Source organism: Hippoglossus stenolepis, chromosome 9 (genome assembly GCF_022539355.2).
Source record: "Hippoglossus stenolepis isolate QCI-W04-F060 chromosome 9, HSTE1.2, whole genome shotgun sequence".
In the NCBI taxonomy this organism is placed as follows: domain Eukaryota; kingdom Metazoa; phylum Chordata; class Actinopteri; order Pleuronectiformes; family Pleuronectidae; genus Hippoglossus; species Hippoglossus stenolepis.
In genome coordinates this window covers 4259607-4284899 of record NC_061491.1, presented here as the reverse complement: position 1 = coordinate 4284899, position 25293 = coordinate 4259607, and the positions used below count along the sequence as shown (strand labels likewise).

Sequence of the window (25293 nt, the reverse complement as noted above, 5' to 3'; positions counted from 1 at the left end):
CTCCTTCCTACTTGGCCTGAATGGAGTGATCACCGTCGCCTCCATCAAAATCAGCCCCTATTCACTCAAAATTGCTCATAAGAAGTACTCAGCATCCTTTTTAGAACAGCACTTACAGGGATGCGAGGGGAATTGTGTGAGACCATTTTGTCTGTCGGAAGAATGGTCATGCAAATGTGATTTCAAGTTGAAGGGATGCTAAGTGAACACTGCTGTGTTAAAAGTCTGCTGTTGTGGCAATGGGAAATGTCGTGAGACTGCTTTCATCATAGTGAACCAATGGTAATATTGCCACTGGATGTCAATGTGATCCCGGGAGCCTTTTTGGATCATGATCACACACACGCTAGAGGTTTTGGGTCTCTGCCTTCAGCTCCACTAAGGAGCCAATGGAGCTGTTATCAAAAATGGCACTGAATTCTCAAGAGAGGCAGCTGGTCTTTTTGGGGTCTTACCAATAATCACAGGAAACTGTGGTCAAATTGGAGAAAAATAGAAATTCCTGTTGAAGGCTTGATTACGAAAAACATTTTAACGTATAATACATAACTTCAGCCACAAGAGGTCACTCAAGCAAAAAAACAAACAACAAAAGACCAAGTTTGACGACATCATTAAGCAGCACGGAATCATGGGAGTAGCTGTCTTTACCAGCATTGTTGATGAAATATACCTGACAGATGAGGTAATGTAAGTAAAGTTTTTTCACATTAACAGTGGAAGGGAAAAACAGCCGACTGGCTAACTGACTAGCAGAGTGTTTTTCCTTCCTCATACGGCGTTTTCCCCAGAAGTTACAGCAGAGACAGGCAAAGCCACGGGTAAACAGATAAGACGCAAATTAAAAGGCGACCAAAATAAAAGGCCCAATTCCCTTGAATACAATTATGGATTTCTCTGGGTTTCAACATTGTTAGAACCATTTTGGATTATGTAAGTACACAAGTAAACTGAATATTCAACATAAGTCTGTAGTTTATACATAGTTTAATGCTGAATTGTTACATATTATATCTTTAAAGCTGCATCAATAGATTTTTTGGCCACATGGGGGCCAAAAAAGACAAACTGACAGTTAACAAAGCTCACATTCTAGCTAACACTGGCATGAGTACAACTCCAGCAGACAGAGCAACATTAGCATTTATCTGCTTTCTATCTCAGACCAATGTACCAGGGGAAATGTGGAGTAACTCACAGAGGTAACTCTCTGTGGGTTTGTTATGAATCGCAATTTCTTCTACATTGCACACAGTCATGGGATCCATTGGTTATATGAAAATATTGAATGAAGCAGCTTAAATGTTTTAAAATGTCTAGTTGCTGCAGAAGTTATTAGCATCATCGCGACCCCTCCTGCCGTGTCCGCACATCGGGATCCTCTGGAGAGTCTGAGAGCAGCTTCTGAGACTTCACCCTCTACCCAAACACAGTGGAGGCCATTTGAATGTTGCTGCAGAAAGCACGGAAAATCAGGACAGGTTTCCTGCAGAATGTCTTTTAGTGGGTTTTTGGCTGCTTCCCAACTCTTACCAAGGCTTGCTTTGGAGGGTTGGGACTGTTTCACCCACTCAACTTGTGATGGCATCAGCGACAGTCTTCAGGACCTAATGCCTTCATCAGTACCCTCCCTCTCCAAGTGAATTTGTGCAGCAGGTCAAGATGTGCACCAGGGTTCCGAGCTTTGAACACTGTGGGCCTGCTTACTTTGCTTGGCCCCATATGTGCAGATTCAATCAGCTCGGGAGCACATTGTTCACTGGATGTGGTGTGGCTTTGCAAAGCAGAGCCCTGGTCACTTTTACTTCTTGACTTCATTCTTCCATCTTGTCAACATTACTTGTTGCTTCATTCCCACTGCCTTTTGTTTGTGCTTTTTTCTTGTTTCCTCCACTGCTGCTCTCCTCTCCTCCTGAACTAGGCAGGGCCTTTCCTTCGCTCACTGATGGTGTTTGTTTGAGCAGTTGAAAAAGGATCCTAGCCCAGCTCAGCCTTGTGTGACCACTCCCACCAGCCTCTTGTGATGAAGCCTTGCCTCCGCTTTCTGAACAGCTTCCTCTGCCCTCCACTTCCTGGCAGTCCTCTCTTGGATCCCTACTTTAGATCCAGAACTTCACAGATCTGGATCACTTGAGTCCCTGCACCGTACCATTTCTCTTGCTCTTGATACTGTGAATCCATGAATCTCTCCACCAAGAGCGGCAATTTCTTTGGCAGCCCCAGTCATCTCCTGAGATGGTTGTTGACCCACCTGGTTTTGACTGTCAGGGTCTGCGTAGGTGAGGAGGGGGCACAGGATAACATTAAAGATTCATTTGTACAGTAAGTACAATGTTAAGAGTTGTTAACTGTGATGAGAACATGTTGCCATGGTGATTTCTCTCTGATATATGCACAAGCAGAAATGATTTGACAGTAAATACATGTGTATACTGTAAATATTTATATTAAGGACTCATGTTGAAAATCCTGTAATTATTTGATCCACAAGCACAATTAGATGACACATTCAACCATCTTATTGTAGAGATGTAATCCAGTTCTTTTAATGAAAATGAATCATATCATATATCTGTGAAAAGTAGGACTCACTTATCAACGTGTCAACATCCCTGCTGTGCAGCTTCCTCTCGAGCCTGTGTTTTCCCACAGTCACACTCTGCTCAATCTTTCTTGTGCAGGATCAACCACATCTTTCTGTTACTTTCTTTGAGATGACGGGTCAGCAGGAGCCTCCTTCCTCTCATGTGTGCACGTGGGCTCTGCAGCCAAAACATACACATCTTATTTCCATCTGCGGGAATCTGTCTTTGGGAGTACATCACTGAGAAACACTGTAAGGACTCTGGAAGAAAGCAATCTTCTTAACATGGGGTTTGGTTGCCGAGCTTACTTTTACCAATGATGGAGAAACTCTGACATTACTTTTTTGCTACAGTTGCTTTTAGCTATAATAGTGCACACTGTCATGCTGGCAGGCTCATAGGAGCGGTTGCACACTAGCCAGATTTAACCAGAATATGAAAGGTTAAATCATGAGGTTTCTATCCATTAAAAGGCACTCCAAGGATTTTTGATATGGCTTTAGACATTTATCATGATCATCTGATAGTAAAGTGGTTCCTGATTGAATACCAAATGCTCAATATCAACGTGATTTTCATCAACAATCCTAAGGTCTGAGGGTCAAATACTTCAGTGCACCACAAATAAAACTGATTCCAATAGATGTTTTTCGTTGAATTCCAACAGCTCTTACAGGTCTTTTATATGTGCTGTCACACAGTGATTCAGTGATTGCAGCTTCATTGACAGGTTTTCAAGTGGAGTAATTTCACATCTCACCATTATTTCAAAAAGCAGTGATTGAATTAGTTCAATTTTAACAGCACATCTACTGATTGGTTGGGGAACAGTTTTGTTCCACAGTGAAAAATGGGAGATGCCTGACAAAAACTTCTGTGATCTCTGACTTTTCACCTAGACAAAACAAACTGGTCAAAAATGTTCATGCTCACATACTGGATGAATTGACAAGATGAACATGTTAAATATAATCAGGTGAATATCAGATATGTCAACTTTGTTATTGCGTCCATGTTAGAATAACAACCACATTCATATTAAATGTACTTCATGGTGATAATTCAGAAGCTAATTGGAATCAAATCAATTTTCGTCATTAATGACCATTGTAGCCTCACAGCGGCACCAGCTAATTAATTAAAGCGCTTCGATGTTGAGAGACTTCAAATTCATTGTCCTTGTCGCACCACACTGTCGATGCCGTTTATCACATCAGGTGGCTTTAGAGGAAACTCACGTTTGTTAGCTGTTTGAAGTTTGGGTTTTGTTTGAAGATGTTTGAAGTATGTGATTTTCTTAGATGCGGTTTGCTGCTTAGATTCCTCAGTTTTGATTTCACAACCAAAAAGTGTGAACACAAATTTTTAGTTATGTATTTTCCTTCCTTCACTGAGGTGATGGACGTACATTTTGAAAGAGGTCATGCGGGGGAAACTTCTCATTTATACGCGGTGATAAAGGTGTCTAAAACAGAGTGTACTACTGCCACTGAGCAGCTGAGCTCTCAGATCTTCAATAGAGCTACACCTCGCCTCACATATCCTGAGTGGTAATTTGACTGGTACACTACACGCCTGTGACACAATGTTAAGTAATGTCCTCAGCGAGCATTCCTTTGATGCATTACAGTCAGAAAACTGATTTGTTACAGCAGAGGTATCATTTAGCTGAATGCTGCCTGTGACACTTCTATTAACCGCTCTGGCTTTGACCCATGGGGCTAGTATCTGAATTGACGACCACAGAAATCCCATCAACATTCATAACGGTAATGTAAGAAAATTGCTTTTGTAATGAGAGTAAATGGCCAGTGAATGCGGAGCGCTATTCAACTTATTGAATGAAGAATGAAAGAAAGAAGGAAACGAGACAGAAATGATTAGCAAGTGAGAAGTCTGAATGGTGGCTGTATGGAAATGCACACTTCAGTGAAGCATGTAGATGAGACCCTGGTGACCCCTTGTTGCCAGTCCCTCACAGCACCCCTGGGATGAAATGTGTTTTTAGAGAAAGGGCCATAAACAATCAACCTTGGAAAGTTCCAAGCAGTGCCAATGTTTGTACACTCAGCAGGAAACTACATGTCCCCTGCCGACCCACTGTCACCACATGTAGCAGCTGCACATGGAGGGCACAGCACTGGGCAGAGCTGTGTTTTGATGTGGCACTGAGAGCACTGCTCTGTAGTGATCTTATGGCCCACTGAGCTCCTGCTGGTAAATAGCACTGTGGTCACCATGAGACAAATTCAGTGCACATGACAGAAGAACAGCCAGAGTGATGATGTCTTCTATGTGAAAAAACAATCTCACCTGAAGCTGCGGTTTGATTCCCAGAGGAAGATTTCTCCTTTGTGCTGCATGAACAATGTCATTTAATGTGATGAAAGCCACACCTGAAGCAGTGTCAGTACACAGTATTAATCTAATACCTCTTTTACACCAGAATAAGAGGGGAATATGCAGGTTATTAAAACGTGGGTAAACCTGCCAAAAAAGACGATTGCCTTCTTTCTCGTTGCTAGTAGAGGAGTTTGCCTTTCTGTTTTTCCTCCCGATGCCATGTTCAAGGACACAAACGCGCCAACAACTGAGGCGCTCTCTGACCTTGCTGACTTGTCAAATCAGCACGTTCACCTGGGTGTCACCTTTCTCTCACATGCCCATCAGAGCTGTTCTACTGCATTTGACCCAGGAGTGAACGTCAATTGAATCCATTACTATTAGAGACAACAGCCAGATATTAGTGGGACCTAGTGTGTTTTTTGACCAGTGGAAAAGGGGCTTAACTCTCAAGGGACCAATTTAACCCTGTGGAGTTTTATATCTGTGATGATTCTAATTCATCCAGGTCATGGTATCTTCAGTGTTGTACATATGTGCACAAGCAGCTGGACTTGACGTTTCACCTCTCATCCAAGAGGCCTCTTCAGTTCGAACTGAGTCGTGGGAGGTTTCAGAAATGTAACCTCTGTGGGTTGTTACCCATTCTGAGACAATTTAAACAATTCAAACAATTTAATGACACGGTCAAGGTTAAGAATTAACACTCAATCATGTCATGTGTTTATACTTTACTTCGTCAGCATACAGGTTATGGCTGTATGACTAGTCAATCTACCAAAAAGTTAATCTGTAACCCTTAACCAGTAACAATTATTATAATTTCATAAAAGTAGTTTTTCAAGCAACTGTACATGAATAGGTAAAGTCACAAGTTTACTTAACTACAGCAACATTCCATAACTTACTGAGATCATTGATCATATGGGGATTGTTTTTTTCAGTTCCCTCATTGTTCATCTTGTGAAAAATTACAATGGATAGATTTGTTTTAAATACAATGAACTGTAGTAATAGTGATATTCAGTTGGCCGACTTTACTATCAGGCTTTTATTATATTCTACACTAAGATGAAGATAGCCGATCAGCTAGGTAAATAAAAGAACTGATGCTGTAAACCTTGACACAAGAGTGCATGTTTTCATCATATCCTATTTTACAATTATCTGAGGTCAACACTGGAACTGTTGTCGACAACGTCTGGTTCCTAATTTAATAACAAGGGTGTGGTCCAGTTATCTATGTAGCACACTGACTCAGCTCTGAGCTCTGGACTTTGATCAGTTCACAGTGAATTCCCCTCATATGTTGACATGTGAGAGCAGCTCCTCCTGCTCCATCCAAACCTGAGTAAAAACCCTTCAAGGACTGGAGGTGGATATAGGTGAGAGTCTCTGACGAGCTGTGGGACTCTGCTATCTCACTGTTTCCTCATCTCATACTGTTGTGAGGTATAATCTTATAAAATTTCAAGTATTTTCATTGACTATACTATTCTGTGAATGATAAACTGGCCAAAATGTATCCATCTCTCCGTCCCAAATGTCGGAGATGCCCCTGTACCCCGGTCTTTCTGGCCCTGTTTAACCATCTGGCTGCTGGCTACAGATTTCTGAATGTCTTACATGTTCCATCAAGGAGGATTCTAAGGAATGCAATCACATTCACATCCTTCCTGCCACGGCGATTCATTTTGCATAATTGGAAAGTGAACTGACCTCCCTTCTATATTCGGGGGGTCCAGGAGAGGCTGTCAATGCTGAAATAAAAAAAATAAAAACTGCTATGATTGTATGTATTAGAATTTGACTAAACTTTGTTTGTCACATATGTTGAAGGTCTTTCATTTCAAATTAAATATAAATCTGTTGCAATACATATAAATCAATTGACTGGAACTGATTATGCTCCTCTTACGATGCCTGGCTATGACTACTTAAAACTTAAGTTATTTATTAAACCTATTAGTCTTTTTTGACTAGCTTTTTTAAAAATATATATTTTATATGTTTAACAGAACACATTTATTCGTATCAATATGTCTATGTTTTGCACATAGGGAAAACTTAATAAAAAGTTTAAAAAAAAACACTGACATTCACATTCACATTGTTTTATTTCTGAAGGTTCAGTTTTTGCTCAGATGCTCAATTTGTGGATTTGATATTTCATTAGCTTGTAACTACTTTGTAAAAACTAAATCCTTGAGATTTTGAATAAAAAGGAAATATGTCAGAGTTAAACAACATTGTACGACCTGAACATGAGAAAGAGACACAAAAGTGTGTCAAAAACAACACACAATGGTGTAACAATGTGATAAGCCCTCTGTAAAGGAGACAAGTAGTTCCCTACCAGCTATACAGATCAGTGTAAAACAGAACCAACATATCACTGAGGCACAAGCATTAAGAAAGGGAAACTGTGGGATGGAGGAAATACATTCTCCCAATTTCCCCAAGTACTTTTGGGCAAGGCATTTAATGCAATAAGGAAGCATTAGTTGTGATCAGGTGTAATAACAGACCAGAAACACAACACAGACCAAAGACAAACATTTCAGCTGTTCACAGGTAGTAAACCAACAGACAACCATGGACACTGGCAATCAAGAAGTATAAGTTAGAGTCAGAGACAACACTTTCCATAAATATGATGCTTCACATGTTGCTCAGTTAGTGCATTAATTCCTGAGAACATTACAATCAAATAAATAAGAATAAGAACATCAATAAGCTCTAATGGACATCATACATACTATGGCAGACATCAGCATATCTTCATCTGGCTTCTGTTAAAAAAGTCAGGCATGAAAGACAGCAGGCACTTACTATTTCAAGTAAAATAAGCTTTCAAATTAAGGCAAATGTAACTTAACAGAAAGCTGCATTTTCTCATCAGCACTGGTGAACAGGACTGAGGACAGAAGCAGCCGAGTCAGTAAAATACTGACTTTGAAAGACAACGAGCATGTTTTTTGGCTGGACAAGTATTAGTAATGCATGTTTACTAATACTCTCCAAACACTATGCGTAGTTATCCTTAAGTGATGCCACAGGACAAGGCAGACATTGTGGGGAAGGAACAAGGGCCTCCTTAGTCATGTCACAGCAGCAGAAGTCAACACAAGCTAACGCCAATTCATGACACTACATCCCTGTTGATTGGTAGTGGTCTTTCTTTGGCTGAAGAGATTGACTACTGGCCAAAACACAACTGTGGTTTGTACAATGCTCCTCCAACCAGTACTGGATGGAGCAGAAGCACTCAGCAACAAGGAACTCACAAGTGAGTAGTCCTCTCATGTTTTGATCCTTTTTTTTCGTTCCTAAAAGGAAGTTCACCTCTCACAAAGGAGCTGGTTGTGAATCTGAGGAGGGTTTGTATCCAGGGGGTCAGCGTGGACATTGTGGAGGATTACAAATACCTGGGAGTGTTTTTAGACCATAAGCTGGACTGGGCTAAGAACCCTGATGCCCTCTACAAGAAGGGCCAGGGCCGCCTCTATTTCCTGAGAAGACTGAGATCCTTCAACCTCTGCCGGACTATGCGGAGGATGTTTCATGAGACTGTGGTGGCCAGTGTTCTCCTGTTTGCTGTTGTGTGCTGGGGCAGCAGACTGAGGGTTGCAGATGCCAACAGACACAACAAACTGATCCGTAAGGCCAGTGATGCTGGGGGTGAACTGGACCACCTGATAGCGGTTACAGACAGAAGGATGCAGTTTAAACTACATGCCATTCTGGACAATGTCTCCCACCCTCTCCATGACGTTCTGGTCAAACACAGGAGCACGTTCAGTGCAAGACTGAGACCACCAAGATGCACCACAGGAAGTGATTCCTGCCTGTGGCCATCAAACTACACAACGCCTCCCTCTGAGTGTAAGATACACTCACTACTAGATACTCATCTCAATGTAGTGAGTGTACTAGATACTCATCTCAATGTAGTGAGTGTACTAGATACTCATCTCAATGTAGTGAGTGTAAGATACACTCACTACTAGATACTCATCTCAATGTAGTGAGTGTAAGATACACTCTTATAAGCTTATATTTCTTATCTTGCATGGAGCCATTGGAACAAACACAATTTCTCCCTGGGATTAATAAAGTATTTCGGATTCTGATGGACACTCAACGTAATGACCATCCTGAATAGCTTTCCCCATGACCGTCTCCGCTGTTTGCCTCTGTTTCAAATCAAGTAATGCTTTCAGCAGGTCGTTCAGGCTAGCCTCTCTGCCCTCTTTCTCCACCCAAATATTCAGCAGTTCATGGATCTTGTCTTCATAGGGAAGGAGCTCTTTGCTTTTAATCACGTTGTCGCGGATCCCAAGGTTACGGAAGAATCTCTTGTGTTGGTCGATCTCCATATCCTCAAAATACTCGAAGCATTTCCTCAGAGACTCTTCATCTGCAAACAAAAATAAAGTTTTTCATTCAAGCACCTGAACAACAATCTGTTGTCAAGTCATTGTAGGAAGAACATTTTTAATGAACATTTGGAACGACTGACTTAACTCACAATGCAACAATTTTCGAATGTTTGTATTTTCATGTTTGTGTGTGCAGGTGACAAATTAGAATATTATGGAAAAGTCACTTTTTAATGATAGCTCACAGCCATTGAAATTCAAAAGTCCAGTGACTCAAAATATTTGAATATTTCCGAAAACCAATTAAAATAGATTTGAAATACAGAAATGTCAATTTCTCCATCTCCTGCTAGAAAGCTGTGGGGACTTTGGACTTGAGAAAACACAGTTGACCAACATTAAGTTGACAGACTTGATTCAGCTCTGCCTGAAAATCTTCAATAGTAACTTACTCCAACGCAAAATTAAATACTGCAATATTTAGAGATATCTTGTTTTATTTGGAATTAACACGTTGATTTCTTTAACGCATTAACTAACGCATGCGCAGAATGAGCCGCTCCATGTACCCATACCCGCCCCCACTCACTCGCTCAGAGCGACACACGCAGGGAGATCAGAGCTCGTTCACATGAAGCAGCCGGTCAGTGACTTTGTAGAAGAACAGTGAAACACAGAGTTTCTCTGGTCTCAGCTGCTCAGTGATCAGCTGCTTCATGATCAGAGCAGAAGCTGCAGCTGGTTGGTACCGAGCTGGAGTTTCTGTTTCCTCCTCCACTCTGCTCTCACTCCAACTAATAAACACTAGTTATCAGGACCTGATCAGTACATGAAGTCACTTAGTGTTTGTTTGATTCCAGAGTTTGTGAGGCTGCATTTAAACATCATGAAAATGACTCAACATTTTGTGCTCAGTTTAACACGAGTCGTGACGCTCACAGTCAGGACTCAGTAGTAGAATGAGAGGAGCGACACGCAGACATGATCCGAGACCATCGATTCATAACCAAACACATGACCGGATGTTTGTCACCGAAATCATCCCAATAAAAAAATGAACTATGAACGTGAACTAGTTCATTTTCATCTTTTTAAGTGTGAACTGGCTCAAAACTGCTTCTACAGATGGGCTCAGATTTCACATTTAATTGTGTAAAGGTTTGGTTGTTTTAAAAAAGAAAAGAAAAAAGTTTTATTCACCCATCCAATAGAGAAAAGGCTAAGATGTCCCAATTCGAAATAACATCATCCTATGTTTGCTCAGAGGCATAGCAAAGAGACAGCCAAATTTAATTATTGTGTGGTATGTTTTGGTTTGATTTGATTTATCAATCTTAATTTAATCAATAAAAAATAAACGTTAAATGTATATATCCACTTTCTGTCATTTATCTTTACGTTCCCACAACAATAGAGAAAATGGGAATTTTTTCAGGCATATTTACAAATGGTGATTAATCACAACACAAAATGTTTAATCGTTTGACAGCCCTAGTTTTATTACCTGAGCTGTAGACCAAGATTATTTAAACTAAAATGGAAAAATGCCTTATAACATTTTAGTTTATGAGTAATGAGTCCAGGCCAAATTATATTTCCACTATCTTAAAATATTGAACTTTTTCCATGATTTCTTGAGATGCACCAGTATGTGTTCTTTGTTTACCAACTGCTGCTTTAAATATAAAACCAGTTGAGGGACAAAGGTATCTTTAATTGAAATTAGTGATGAGGCCGAATGTCCACATGAATCAATGTGGAAGTGAGTAAGGATAGTTAAGAAGTAATGAAAATAAACAAATTACCATTCACAGGATTAAGTTTGGGAAAGTCCTCTTCCTATAATAAAAAAAGAGAGAAACAATCATTAATACTCAGTTCTATTGCAACTCGTGGTGAATACAACTAATCTTAAAACACAGAAAGTCAAAAAGACACATGCTCCCTGCTCGACTGAGCTGCATTAAAAGTCTGTTTTTGTTTGGCCAGTAAATCGAGGGGGGCGATATGACTTGAAATGAATATTACAGCATTTTTCACTTTTTGGAAGTTGATGGCATTATATCACGGTATTGCTTCATCTTCATGTTTTAGGAGGAGAAGCCTGTCTTGTATATCGTTGTATAGCGGTCAACAATGCTTGGAGGGATAGTGGTGTGGTATTGGGACGTGCTTCACTGGTTGTCCACATGCTGGCTTTGGGTTTCCTCATAGTCACAGACATTTGTTTTATAAGTGGTGAAACATGTTGCTTGTGTTTCCACCTTTTGCGATCACGACATGGCGACACAGCTTGCAAAGTAGAGTGTTGATACCGGAACATGCGACTCATTGACTCCCTTTTCCATAACAAACAAAAACAACTCTGAGCAGCACAATTACATGAGAGATGGTCATGTTTCACAATGCTTTACACAATCAGATGTCCGTTTTTTGCTTAAAGCTGCACATAAAGCTGCACTCGATTATAGAGAACATGACTGCACGAGGGAGGTTTTGTTCCAAAGCAGATCAGTGAGAGACTGTGGGAGTTTTTTAAGTCACTTGAATTGATCCAACACTACAGCCACTGTCATTTAGTGCAGCTGGAGCCTAAAGATCATCACCCTCTTTCTATGAATCACAAAATTTACAATTTCTGTGAAAATCAAGCTGGCCAGTGTGGATATATTAAAAAGATGATAAAATGTTTGAGCTTTTGTAGAATTTGTATTAATCTCATTACAGCTAGTACAGCATTCATCATTGCCACAGTGAATTTGATCAAACTGCATTATGGGACTGAACAGCGTACAATAGCTCAAACATGCTAGAATAGAATGTATGCATGATATATTTTTATAAAGCATTGAACATTTCAGGCACTCGTGTCATAAAGTTAGGTTAGTTAAAGTGGGGAAAGTGGAAGGAGGAGATTGTAAGACCAGTGTAAGCAGACAGCCGAGTTAACAGTGCAAAGCATGAGTGAACAGAAATGAAGAGGAAGCAGGTGAGAGGGGAAGAAGCCAGGATGGAAGCAATGATGGAGATGAGCTGCTGCTGCTGCGCTCACCCTCCTGTCGGGCATCCGGGCAAACACAGGTCTGGTGTGGAAGGCGGTTACAGGTAAGGCGGATGGCAGGCCAGTTAGACTGTGGTGCGAGTTACTGGCTGAGCTGTTGAGGCTTTCACACAGCTTGTGCTTATCCTCCATAGTGACGGAGGATTTGGCTCTCACCAGTGGCCAGTGAGAGGAGCTTGGCCTTCGGATTTCTCCGTACCCCCTTTCCTCAGTGGGACAGCTGTCAGCGTAATGCTTTAGAGGATCCTGTTTGAAGAAATGTTTTATTTTTTATTTTTAAAAATGCTGTTGCATTCATTGTTATTGTTTGAATGACATCTAAACATCGAATCTGACTAAACATAAACTTGCAGTCAACTCATTCCACTGCTCTGCACTAGGGTTGGGCAATTGGATGAATATATTGTCTATTGGTGATTGGCTGAGTCCATCGTTTTTTTTTTTGGGAGGGGGGGGGTTGCCTCAGGGAATTCATTCACTGTATAAATAAACCTATGAACTTATTATATATTTAAAAAAAATTATGAATATAAATTTGTTTTAAAACACAACCACATTATTAACACTGATTACTTCATAATGATCAACACTTTTTGTTGAATCTCCCTCCATCACTGCACACATTCATTCAGCCTATCCGGATTCCACTCACTCTCTTAATTTCTCACTCTCGTGCCGGCACCCAGTGTCGTAACACACATGTGGAAACTCTGACTTAAAACAACATCACTTGGTCTTCATGAACACAAATGTCATGGTAATTTGCAGACAGAGTTTGATTATATTGTCAATTGGCAGTTGTTGGGCTGACAGTGGCCGATCGAAAAATGTTTGTCACTGCCCCACCCTACTCCGCACTTTAATTTAATTATACAGTGTGATGCAAAAAGTTTTACTCGTGACTCACCTGCTCAACTTTAATCTCCTCCGGCAGATCTCTCCCAGTGTCTGAGGGAAGCATGTGAGCAGAGGATTATGCAACTTAAAGGAATTCCCCTATCAAGCCCATCAGATTCATGTGTGAATAGAAATTTACAACTCTGGGTAAATCAACACTGGATGGAACAAAGGACAGAAATGTGTGGCCACAGCAGTCAGTGGTGTGAGAGCAGGGGTTTCACAGGTCAGCCTGTGCAGACACTGGGCAAACATCCTGACGTGGAAAGGTATTTTATTGTACCTGTCAACAACTGAGCGTAGTCCAGTTTTGCGATATGCAACCTTACCGGCTGAACCTTACTGCTTTGTTATTTACATTCCATCCTACCAAGCCTTAATTCAAGATCATCAGCAAGAAACTATTGTCTGTCTGTGAGATCACCTGCCATTTGCAGACCAGTTACGCTGCTTTCTGTGCCCAGACTGCTATAAAACATGCAATGTTGTGACAAGGAGAACAAAGTCCACGCGTGTCAAGTAAAACGCAGGCTTTGACATCAGAGCTCCTCACTTCTCGTAATGGTTTGATATTTCCTTTCAGTCAAGTAATCACTAGTTGTACTGGTCTAAATAATGGCCAGTGACAGACGCAAATTTACTGGGAGAGCTCTGACTGTTTGTCCAGTATTTTAGGTCAATCTATGGGTGCCAATGAAACAGTAAGAGGGGAATAAAATACTATATTTATATAGTCTGTTCAAAGATGGCAAACTTTTTGTCTCTGGTAGCAACATAATTCATGCAAAGTGAAAACATTGTGTCATACTGAAAGCTGGGATTTCCATTTCTATAAATCATTCATCAGATCTTAATCACCTGACTTAACACGTTAGTCATTGTTCAAATTTGTGTCTGCTGATAGAAAACATACAGAAATCTTAAAATGGTTAACTGAATCATATTTCTAACAAAATATGTTTATCACAAAGAACAGTAGTTTCCCATCATGCTGTTTATCCATTAAACTTTTGAAGTGGAGATTTTAAATTAGTTAAGTATGTTTTATAAACAAATAGTGTTTTTTTCTAGTTCCACCTACCTGTTGATCTGCATTTCTTCCAGATGAATACTGCCACCCCCCCAGCGACCACAACAAGACTGGAGATTACAATGATCACAATCACAGGTGTGTTTGCTGATGAAAAAGATAAAACAAACAAGTGAAAACTATTAGTACCATATATGGGGCCATGTTTGTTATTCATTTCATTAGAGTGTAGAGATGCAGATTATGGCCAGGTTTCAATATAGTTTGTCCATATTTGGTAGATGCAGAATGGACCAAATTTAATTTTTATGGCTAGCACAAAACAGCTATATAAATATGACTTGCCAAATCATTGTGCTTAATATAGTGAATTTCTACAAAAATAAAAATTATGAATGAAAATAACTTCTTTCAAACAAGATGTGGGATACAGGTTTGGTGCTAGTAAAATTAAGAGTTGTCTCCAGTGAGGACTGGTGTCTTCATAATGCTTGAAGAGCTTTTCACGTGGCACTGGCTCCCACTGAGGACTGTACCTGAGACAGAGCCAGAGCTGGGCTGGATTTTCTTGCACTCCGTGTTGGTGGTAGAGGTGCAGTTCCTCTCTATCTCCTCGTCCTTTTCACACCTAGTTTGGAGGTAGGAAAAACAAAAAGGAATTCAAACGAGTGAAGCAGACTTCGAAACAGTAGAAATCTGTTTTTCATATGATAAACCACAAATTAATCATGCAGCAGTCGTGTGCTGTTGGTATAAACTCACTTTGAACATCTCTTGCATATTTCACAAGCTTGGTGAGGATCACAAAATCTTCCCGCTTTGCACTGACATTCCGTATCTTGGGTGGGCATACAGTGCCTTACAACTTCCTGATCTGAGAAAAGAAGAAAAACTGCCCTGTTAAGTCTGAGTTTATACCCAAGGCGCTCTGAAAAGGTTGAATATTGATTTTTCTTCTACAGCCATTCCAATCAATTGTCGAGCTGTCAAGCAGAATTACCTGGGCGACACTTTGTGCACTTGAGACACTGATTTAGGTGATTGGGATGCTCAGTGTATGTCTCGTAGTCGCATTCCTGACACTGCCCCCTCTCTCCGGTTTTGATGCAGTGTGATGTCACATGCGTACCTAACACACATAAAACAAAAATATCTTTAATTAGCTTCTTAACTGAGCTGTCAACATTTAACAGAACATGTTATTTCAGTTTAATAATAGCTCCATAGCTCCTCTGATGGATTTCTGATTCAAGTCGATAACAGAACTTTAGTGGAATAAATCAAACTCTGCTCCATGTGACTTACCAGCTGGACAGTTCAAGCAGCAATTGTTGCCGTTCGGGTACTGCAGATTTCCTGTGCAGTGGACATCCCGCTTTGTCCTGCTTCCAAAGTCAATGCCGGGCCGCGGAAACACCCCAGTGGTTGAGAGGAGCAGGACCAACACGGAAAAACTCTGACAGATGACGACAGAAATGGCATCGTTTTACTTCTCTGATCATTACACAGGACATTTTATAAAGCAAACAATGAGTCCATCAAATCTTAATTACTAACAGACTGACAATAAAATCATTAGCTGCTGCCCTAACCTTTCCATGAGCAATTTGTAATGCATCATCATGGGACTCTCAGAAACTCAGATGGGCATAAATGTTGGGACATTTTATAAATTAAACATCAGTTAATTAAGAAAATAAAGCAGAATATTTGATCACACAAATAATTTCTGTGTGCAATCATAACCATTTCCTTTGTTAATATTATAAAAAAAGATGACACTTTTACAACACCACATTTATATAAAAGGCATAAATGGCTTAATGGAGATTTTCCCTCTTTTTCTTCCTGTGGGTAAATCATTTATATATTTGTATAAAATGAAAAAATCAGTTCTACTCATATAGGGGAAAAACACTTGTTCGCAGTAATTCAAAGTATTTATACACCTCAAATATAAATGCAACAAAGAAAAAGAATGAGTCATGTTTCTCTAAGGACATCCTTGTTTAATGGTGAGATGATGAAACATTTCCTCTAACCGCTCGGCCAATGAAATAAATCCAGCTCAGATCAGGCCACATACTTTTGGCACGAAGTAGGAGGAGATGTTTGGACAAGGTGATTTCCTTAAGTCAGGCTTAGAGTCAGACTTCACCACAGAGATCCGGTGGTGCTGAGAGAAATACCCACTGCTGACTGAAGGAATAACGTTTAAACTTACTGGTCTCACATGCAAGGACAAAATACACCAAAAAAAAAAGAGCTGAACACAAACAGGAGGAGCCCAAATACAGACAATACCTGGTACAGGCTGAAGGAATAACCAAATAAGGCAAGTTTGCATAGACCAGATTGGATTCCACACCCATTATTTCCCAACATTAGCCACACAGCTCTATTTGTTGAAGATCACATGATGCAAGGGCATCTTCCGGTGCATGAACACACCTGTGGCAACCATAGACTGCGCGCGCACACACACACACACACACACACACACACACACACACACACACACACACACACACACACACACACACACACGTTTGTACTTAGTGAAGACACTCATTGGCATAATACATTCCCTAGCCCCTTCCCCTCAACTTGATCATCCAAACTAAATCTGCTTATACTGCTAACAGTAAAAAGTAAGCTCCCTACCGCTGAATAGGTTTGTTAAACCTCTGACAGGTAGGATCACAGAACTCCATTCAAAAACAATGGATTTAACACACTTTTAACGTGGCAGACTACACGAGACAGCGCCGCGAAAACATTCAGCACCTCTTCTGAAGCTTTAGGAACCAAAACATAAATCGGCTCCATTTAATTCAGTCGAAACAGCAGCACCTCTCTTTAAACTTGAAGGTGCGCTTCCAAATAACCAACTCTCCAGCAGAGACTGGGAAACGCAGTTCACAGCTTGAGCGTAAAAGTTGATGGTTGCGTTTTATTCATTAGCACCGAGCAGGAGTAGCTTCATGTGTGTGTTTAATGAGGAAGACGAGGAATGTCGCACCTGAGTCTCAGTGAATGTGACGGAGCTGTGAGACTTTCTGACAAGAGCTCTGTGACGGGAAACCTCATTTTAACACCAACTCATAATCCACATGACAGGTCACCAAACACAACAGATAACAACACACTCTGGACAGAGAGACAGACAGACAGAGAGAGAGAGCGAAATGAAACTAACAACACGTGAGGAGAAAAGTTCGGACGCTTGTGAGTCGGCAGCAGCTTCTGTGCACTGCGCTGTTAAAGAGCAGAAATAAGACTTACTGTGCTGATGAAGGTCATGTTATGTCATAAAGGTGAAAATCCACAGGTTTGAACAGACTCATCCCAAAACGAATAGCGGGAGAAATAGTTTTTACTGGATTCACCGGAGCTCCTGTCTCAGACCGGTGAGCTGCTGGAAGTCCTTTGAGACCGGTGGGTGTGACGCGGGTCTATTTAATACGCCCACTACACCACGCCCACTACACCACGCTGAGAGAAATACCCACTGCTGACTGAAGGAATAACGTTTAAAACTTAATGGTCTCACGTGTAAGGAAAAACAAAACAAAAAAAACAGCTGAACACAAACAGGAGGAGCCCAAATACAGACAATACCTGGTACAGGATGAAGGAATAACCAAATAAGGCAAGTTTGTATAGACCAGATTGGATTCCACACCCATTATTTCCCAACATTAGCCACACTGCCCTATTCGTTGAAGATCACATGATGCAAGGGCATCTTCCGGTGCATGAACACACCTGTGACACACACACACACACACACACACACACGTACTTAGTGAGGACACTCATTGGCATAATACATTCCCTAGCCCCTTACCCTAAACTTGATCATCCAAACTAAATGCTTAACCCAAACCTAGACCTAATTCTAACCCTAATACCAATTCTTAACCCTCAAACAGCCCAATGAAGAAGTGAGGACCGGTCAAAATGTCCTCACTCTGTAGGGTCTATGCTTAAAATGGTCGTCACAAAGACACAAGTACAGAAACACACACTGTCAATGTTATCATTTGACTTCCCACGCTTCCATTATTAAATAAAAATCAGCTTAAAACTGCTGACAACAGTAAAAAGTAAGCTCCCTACCGCTGAATAGGTTTGTTAAACCTCTGACAGGTAGGATCTCTGAACTCCATTCAAAAACAATGGATTTACTTCACTTTTAACAGAATACACGAGACAGCGCCGCGAAAACATTCAGCACCTCTTCTGAAGCTTTAGGAACCAAACCATAAATCGGCTCCATTTAATTCAGTCGAAACAGCAGCACCTCTCTTTAAACTTGAAGGTGCGCTTCCAAATAACCAACTCTCCAGCAGAGACTGGGAAACGCACCGGTTCACAGCTTGAGCGTAAAAAGTTGATGGTTGCGTTTTATTCATTAGCACCGAGCAGGAGTAGCTTCATGTGTGTGTTTAATGACGGAGTTAGCTTCAGCTGTGTGTTTTCTGAGGAAGACGAGGAATGTCGCACCTGAGTCTCAGTGAATGTGACGGAGCTGTGAGACTTTCTGACAAGAGCTCTGTGACGGGAAACCTCATTTTAACACCAACTCATAATCCACATGACAGGTCACTAAACACAACAGATAACAACACACTCTGGGGACACACACACACACACACACACACACACAGACAGACAGACAGACAGAGAGAGAGAGAAATGTAACTAACACGTGAGGAGAAAAGTTCGGACGCTTGTGAGCCAGCAGCAGCTTCTGTGCACTGCGCTGTTAAAGAGCAGAAATAAGACTTACTGTGCTGATGAAGGTCATGTTATGTTATAAAGGTGAAAATCCACAGGTTTGAACAGACTCATCCCAAAACGAATAGCGGGAGAAATAGTTTTTACTGGATTCACTGGAGCTCCTGTCTCAGACCGGTGAGCTGCTGGAAGTCCTTTGAGACCGGTGGGTGTGACGCGGGTCTATTTAATACGCCCACTACACCACGCCCACTACACACCACGCAGTACGTCCTGGTCCTACGTCAGTGGCGCTTGTGCTAAGCAGGTTTGGTTTGACTACATTACATTTCATTTAGCTGATGCTTTTATCCAAAGCGACTTACAATAAGTCCAATCAACCATGAGGGTACAAACCCAGAACAGCAAGAATCAAGAAAGTACAATTTATAAAAACAGTTTAGTGACACCTTAAAATAGTTTTTTATTAAAAGTCCACGAAGTCCACAAGGACGTGGTGATAGTTCAGTTTAACATAATGTTTAGGTACCTTCTTACATGTGGTTAATCAGTAGCATTAACCTTCTGTGTTTTGTTGTGATGACCTGCTGTATGTCTAAAGTTACTCAGGTGTAAGTCTATGTAGTTAAGCTGTCAGATTATACTGACTGTGTAGGGAAAACATCAGAAAGTAAGTCTACTACATTAGATTCAGTGTTATGATTTCTCCTGGGCTGTGGTTGCTGGATTTCTTGGTGCCAGGGTCTTTATTTCTACTTTAATCAGATTTTATGTGCGAATGTCTGATTGTTACCAACTTTATTTTTCTATTTCTCTGTGCTGACGTGCTTTTGTATGTTTTTTTTTTTATCAGCCGTGAATCTACCAGAGGCTGAAGGACTGAAGCTGAAGTTGAAGATGAGGAAGTGAAACAACTGGAACTCATCCAACGATCTGATGACTGGTGTCAACAGAAGAGAGACCTGTGGTATGGAGCAGAATATTTGGTGCCTTTCTTCAGGATGTGGAGAAGATAGACTAGATAACAACATCCTTAATTCTTTGATGAGGTGTGATGATGAAGTTAATAAACCACCTTGTGTTCAGTTTCCTCTCATGAGATGTCAGTAAAACAGAACTTTGTGTTTGATTCTCTACATTCTCAGGTTCAGTTTCTTACCTTTTACTTAATTTCTGCTGTTTTAGAGGTGGTGGTAACTCACATTATTGCAGCTCACATAATTTAAACTGAGTCACATGTGGCAGAAACAAAACAAAGGTCACCATGTTAATGTTGGTTGAATCAAGCTTAATTTAAACACCTGGTAAACACAGGTTAGAAGCCCTGAGGGAACTGGTAGGCCCAGCATTGCAAAGCTATCGGCTAACTAGCTAGCTTGGTTAGCATCGTTCACTGGGGCAGTAACTAGCATGCAAACAGTTTCCTGTCCTTCAGTCAGAACACATAGAAACACACAGTAACTTTTGTGGTGCATTGTGAACACATGTGAAGCTAAAGAGTCTAAAACTTTAAGAGAACAAGGGTTTACTTACTGAACAAACTGGATATCAGCTCCTCTGAGTCTGTTACTGAAGAACAAGCTTTAATCCTGGTGAACTCACAACTAACGAAAACAAACTAACAGTCAAAATGTAAAAACCTTCTCCATCGACTAATAATGACAGGATCAGAGTAAATGTCAGAGAACTGAGTGAACACGATGTAAATAAAGCTCCAGTTTTCCTCCAGTAAATCTCTCTCTAGTCTCAACTGCTGCCTGTCAATCATCTGAGAGTCTGCGTGTCAATTAAACAGACACGCACCCAAACCTAAAATTTAATTAATTACGATATTATTTTAAGATGGACCACCAGATCTCTGATAAGAAGGAGAGTGTCTAGCGAATGAGACCGTAATCCCCCGGGGGAAACGTTTCAGTAATGAGTATTTCATGGGAGAGGTCGGCGTCTTTTGAATGGCAGTCTAAGGAGCCAGAGATTTCTTGGAGCCAACTCGAGCCAGCCCCTACCAGATCTCCGCGGTATTACACTTTCAAGCACTTCTGCATAGGCTTCATCTTTTGGATATACAGTGTATGGTCAGACCTGAACTTAATGCCGGCCACTTGTGATCAGATCACTCAGGACAGATGTTAATACCAGGTCTGAACAGCATTTATACGTTAGCTCAGTAATAGAATATCCAGGGTTTACCTATAGCCATCGCCCAATGCATGCTGGGATAGGCCCCAGTGCATTACTACCTTGCACAGGATTTTATCTTTTTTGTTTGGATACAACGCATCTGAGTAATACTGCTTGCACTTCTCAAGAGAAGCAACAGCTCCATCTCTTACTCTGGCCACGGTTCATTTCTCATTGCAGAATATGTATATAAAAGTAACAGAGTTTTTGAGCTGAATGAGGACAGGATCACAGTTACTGATGTAAAATGAACAGCAGTACTAAGTGGTCGCTTATGCTGTGAGGCCCTTCAAGATAATGGGGAAAACAGACTGTTGTTCAAAGCCTCTCATCACAAACTGCATGAAGTCGGGCATTATCACAGTTTGTAGCAAACCTCATTCTCCTGCATATGCTACTTTAACATTATCTAATGAGCAGTTGTCTGCAGCTCACAGATATGGAGCCAAACAGGAAACGGGTGGATTCAACCCTGCGTGTTCTGCTGGGATATGCAGCATATAATGCAAACAGAACAACACACGGTGATCCTGAAAGTTTGGGTGTGAACTTCAGGAGCTCTAACTTGGAGCTGGAGGTTGGAGAGAATGATGAGGACCTGATGGTGCTGTTGCAGACTCAAAGGTTAGACTCATAATTTGGTGACTGATGGTTTCAATAAAGACTGCAGGCTTCTTCTGTGCACCACAGCTCATCAACATCACCTATGCTAAATTTGACACCGCATGTCTGTTTGTATTTATTTTATTTCTTAAATCATTCAGAGTGTACTGCACGTGGAAGGATTTCTGCACCGTTTACCCCTGCACTCTGCTGGAACTTGTGTTTTTGATGATAAGGCAAGGGAGGAGGCAGCAGCGTCTGAGGCACCTTTTTTTCCCAAGGTTAAGACATGAATTTTGCATTGAGATAAGCTGTGTGTGCTTTCTGCTCTACTGTTGCACCAAGGTCAAGATTTGTTTTGATGATACAGAAAATCAAATTTATTTTCTTCTCTTACTGAGTACTGAGTGGAAGCAGCATGCTGAATCGTTTTGACAGCAGTGCTGTGGGGTATAGAGTTAAAGATAACCCCACATTAACTCAGTTTACTCTCCTCACCTCAAATTGTGCAAATGGGAAATTGAACCTGCATGGAAGTAAACAGGACATCGTGGACATCAAAAGTAGATTGGGTAGAAAATGTGAAACCATGTATGTTGTAAAGAGAGAAGGAAAGTGTCACCTTTCTCTCACATGCCCATCAGAGCTGTTCTACTGCATTTGACCCAGGAGTGAACGTCAATTGAATCCATTACCATTAGAGACAACAGCCAGATATTAATGAGACCTAGTGTGTTTTGACCAGTGGAAAGGGGCTTAACTATAAGGTTAATTTAACCTATTTGAGTTTTATATCTCTGTGATGATTCTCATTCATCCAAGGTCATGGTATCTTCAGTGTTGTACATATGTGCACAAGCAATAGCTGGACTTATTGTTCACCTCTCATCCCAGGGCCCTCTTCAGTTCAAGATTAGGTCATTGGGAGGTTTCAGAAATGTAAGCCTCTGTGGGTTGTTACCCATTCAGGAGACAATTTAAACAGACCAAACAATTTAATGACTGCGGTCAAGGTTAGAATTAACACTCCAATCATGTCATGTGTTTATACTTTACTTCGTCAGCATACAGGTTATGGCCTGTATGACTAGTCCAATCTACCAAAAAGTTAATCTGTAGCATAAACAGTAACAATTATTATAATTCATAAAAGTAGTTTTCAAGCAACTGTTACATGAATGGGTAAAAGTCACAAGTTTGCCTTACAGCAACATTCATAACACAGAATCCCATTGATCATGGGGATTGTTTTTCAGTTCCCACATTGTTCATCTTGTGAAAAATTACAATGGATAGATTTGTTTTAAATACAATGAACTGTAGTAGTGATATTCAGTTGGCCGACTTTACTATCAGGCTTTATTATATTCTACACTAAGATGAAGATAGCCGATCAGCTAGGTAAATAAAAGAACTGATGCTGTAAACTTTTGACACAAGAGTGCATGTTTTCATCATATCCTATTTTACAATTATCTGAGGTCAACACTGGAACTGTTGTCGACAACGTCTGGTTCTAATTTAATAACGAGGTGTGGTCAGTTATCTATATACTTAGCACACTGACTCAGCTCCTCTGAGCTCTGGACTTTGATCAGTTCTGATGAATTCCCCTCATATGTTGACATGAGAGCAGCTCCCTCCCTGCTCCATCCAAACCTGAGTAAAAACCCTTCAAGGACTGGAGGTGGATATAGGTGAGAGTCTCTGACGAGCTGTGGGACTCTGCTATCTGCTGTTTCCCTCATCTCTTACTGTTGTAGGGCTTATAATCTTATAAAATTTCAAATATTTTCATTGACTATGCCCTTCTGAATGATAAACTGGCCAAAATAGCGTCCATCTCTCCGTCCCAAATGTCCGAGAATGCCCCTGGCACGGTCTTTCTGGCCCTGTTTAACCATCTGACTGCTAAGCTACAAGTTCTGAATGTCTTATGTTGTTCCATCAAGGAGGATTCTGAGATACAATCACGTCCCATCCTTCCTGCCACGGCGATTCATTTTGCACTGATGCAGTGAACTGACCTCCCTTCTATATTCGGGGGGTCAGGAGAGGCTATCCATCACTGGGAAATAAAAAAAAATAAAAACTGCTATGATTGTATGTATTAGAATTTGACTAAACTTTGTTGTCACATATGTTGAGTCTTTCATTTCAAATTAAATATAAATCTGTTGCAATACATATAAATCAATTGACTGGAACTGATTATGCTCCTCTTACGATGCCTGGCTATGACTACTTAAAACTTAAGTTATTTATTAAACCTAGTAGTCTTTTTTGACTAGCTTTTAAAAATATATATTTTTATATGTTTAACAAGAACACATTTATTAAGTATCAATATTTCACATGTTTTTGCACATAGGAAAACTTATAAAAAGGATTTAAAAAAACACCCAGCATTCACATTCACATTGTTTATTTCTGAAGGTTCAGTTTTTGCTCAGATGCTCAATTTGTGGATTGATATTTCATTGCTGTAACTACTTTGTAAAAACTAAATCCTTGAGATTTTGAATAAAAAGGAAATATGTCAGGGGATTAAACAACATTGTACGACCTGAACATGAGAAAGAGACACAAAAAGTGTGTCAAACAACACACAATGGTGTAACAATGTGATAAGCCACTCTACTAGCAAAGGAGACAAGTAGTTCCCTACCAGCTATACAGATCAATTAATAAAAACAGAACCAACATATCACTGAGGCACAAGCATTGAAGGAAACTGTGGGATGGAGAAATACATTCCCAATTTCCCCAAGTACTTTTGGGCAAGGCATTTAATGCAATAAGGAAGCATTAGTTGTGATCAGGTGTAATAACAGACCAGAAACACAACACAGACCAAAGACAAACATTTCAGCTGTTCACAGGTAGTAAACCAACAGACAACCATGGACATGGCAATCCAAAGTATAAGTTAGAGTCAGAACAACACTTTCCATAAATATGATGCTTCACACTTGTGTTGCTCAGTTAGTGCATTAATTCCTGAGAACATTACAATCAAATAAATAAGAATAAGAACATCAATAAGCTCTAATTCATACATACTATGACAGACATCAGCATATCTTCATCTGGCTTCTGTTAAAAGTCAGGCATGAAGGTGTGAGCGCCTTACTATTTCAAGTAAAATAAGCTTTCAAATTAAAACCCAAATGTAACTTAACAGAAGCTGCATTTTCCTCCTTCAGCACTGGTGAACGGGACTGAGGACCAAAGCAGCGAGTCAGTAAAATACTGACTTTGAAGAAGACAACGAGCATGTTTTTGGCTGGACGGGTATTAGTAATGCATGTTTACTAATACTCTCAAGCACTATGCGTAGTTATCCTTAAGTGATGCCACAGGACTCGACGGAGCATTGTGGGGGAAGGAACAAGGGCACTCCTTAGTCATGCCTTCTCTTATCCTGCACAGCAGCAGAAGTCAACACAAGCTAATGCCAATTCA

The 25293-nt window shown here is 40.6% G+C and overlaps 1 protein-coding gene across 4 annotated transcripts; it reads right to left on the bottom strand.

Annotated features, from left to right (window-relative positions):
- Window positions 1-7029: 7029 nt before the first annotated feature.
- hdr (hematopoietic death receptor) lies at window positions 7030-19238 on the bottom strand. 4 transcript variants are annotated; one of them, XM_047341442.1, is made up of 10 exons: window positions 19094-19238; window positions 15604-15754; window positions 15299-15427; window positions 15061-15172; window positions 14835-14926; window positions 14350-14445; window positions 13279-13319; window positions 12363-12617; window positions 11116-11149; window positions 7030-9348 (listed from the first exon to the last, which is right to left on the bottom strand). In XM_047341442.1, exons 1-10 carry the CDS (start codon window positions 19109-19111, stop codon window positions 9038-9040), a joined length of 1239 nt encoding a protein of 412 aa, XP_047197398.1. In that variant the 5' UTR covers window positions 19112-19238; the 3' UTR covers window positions 7030-9037. The 4 variants fall into 4 exon arrangements, with proteins under 4 accessions (XP_047197398.1, XP_047197397.1, XP_047197399.1 ...); XM_047341441.1 differs by lacking the exon at window positions 19094-19238 and adding an exon at window positions 17584-17747; XM_047341443.1 differs by lacking the exon at window positions 19094-19238 and adding an exon at window positions 17584-17747 and having other exon boundaries at window positions 12528-12617.
- Between the last annotated feature and the right edge of the window lie 6055 nt (window positions 19239-25293).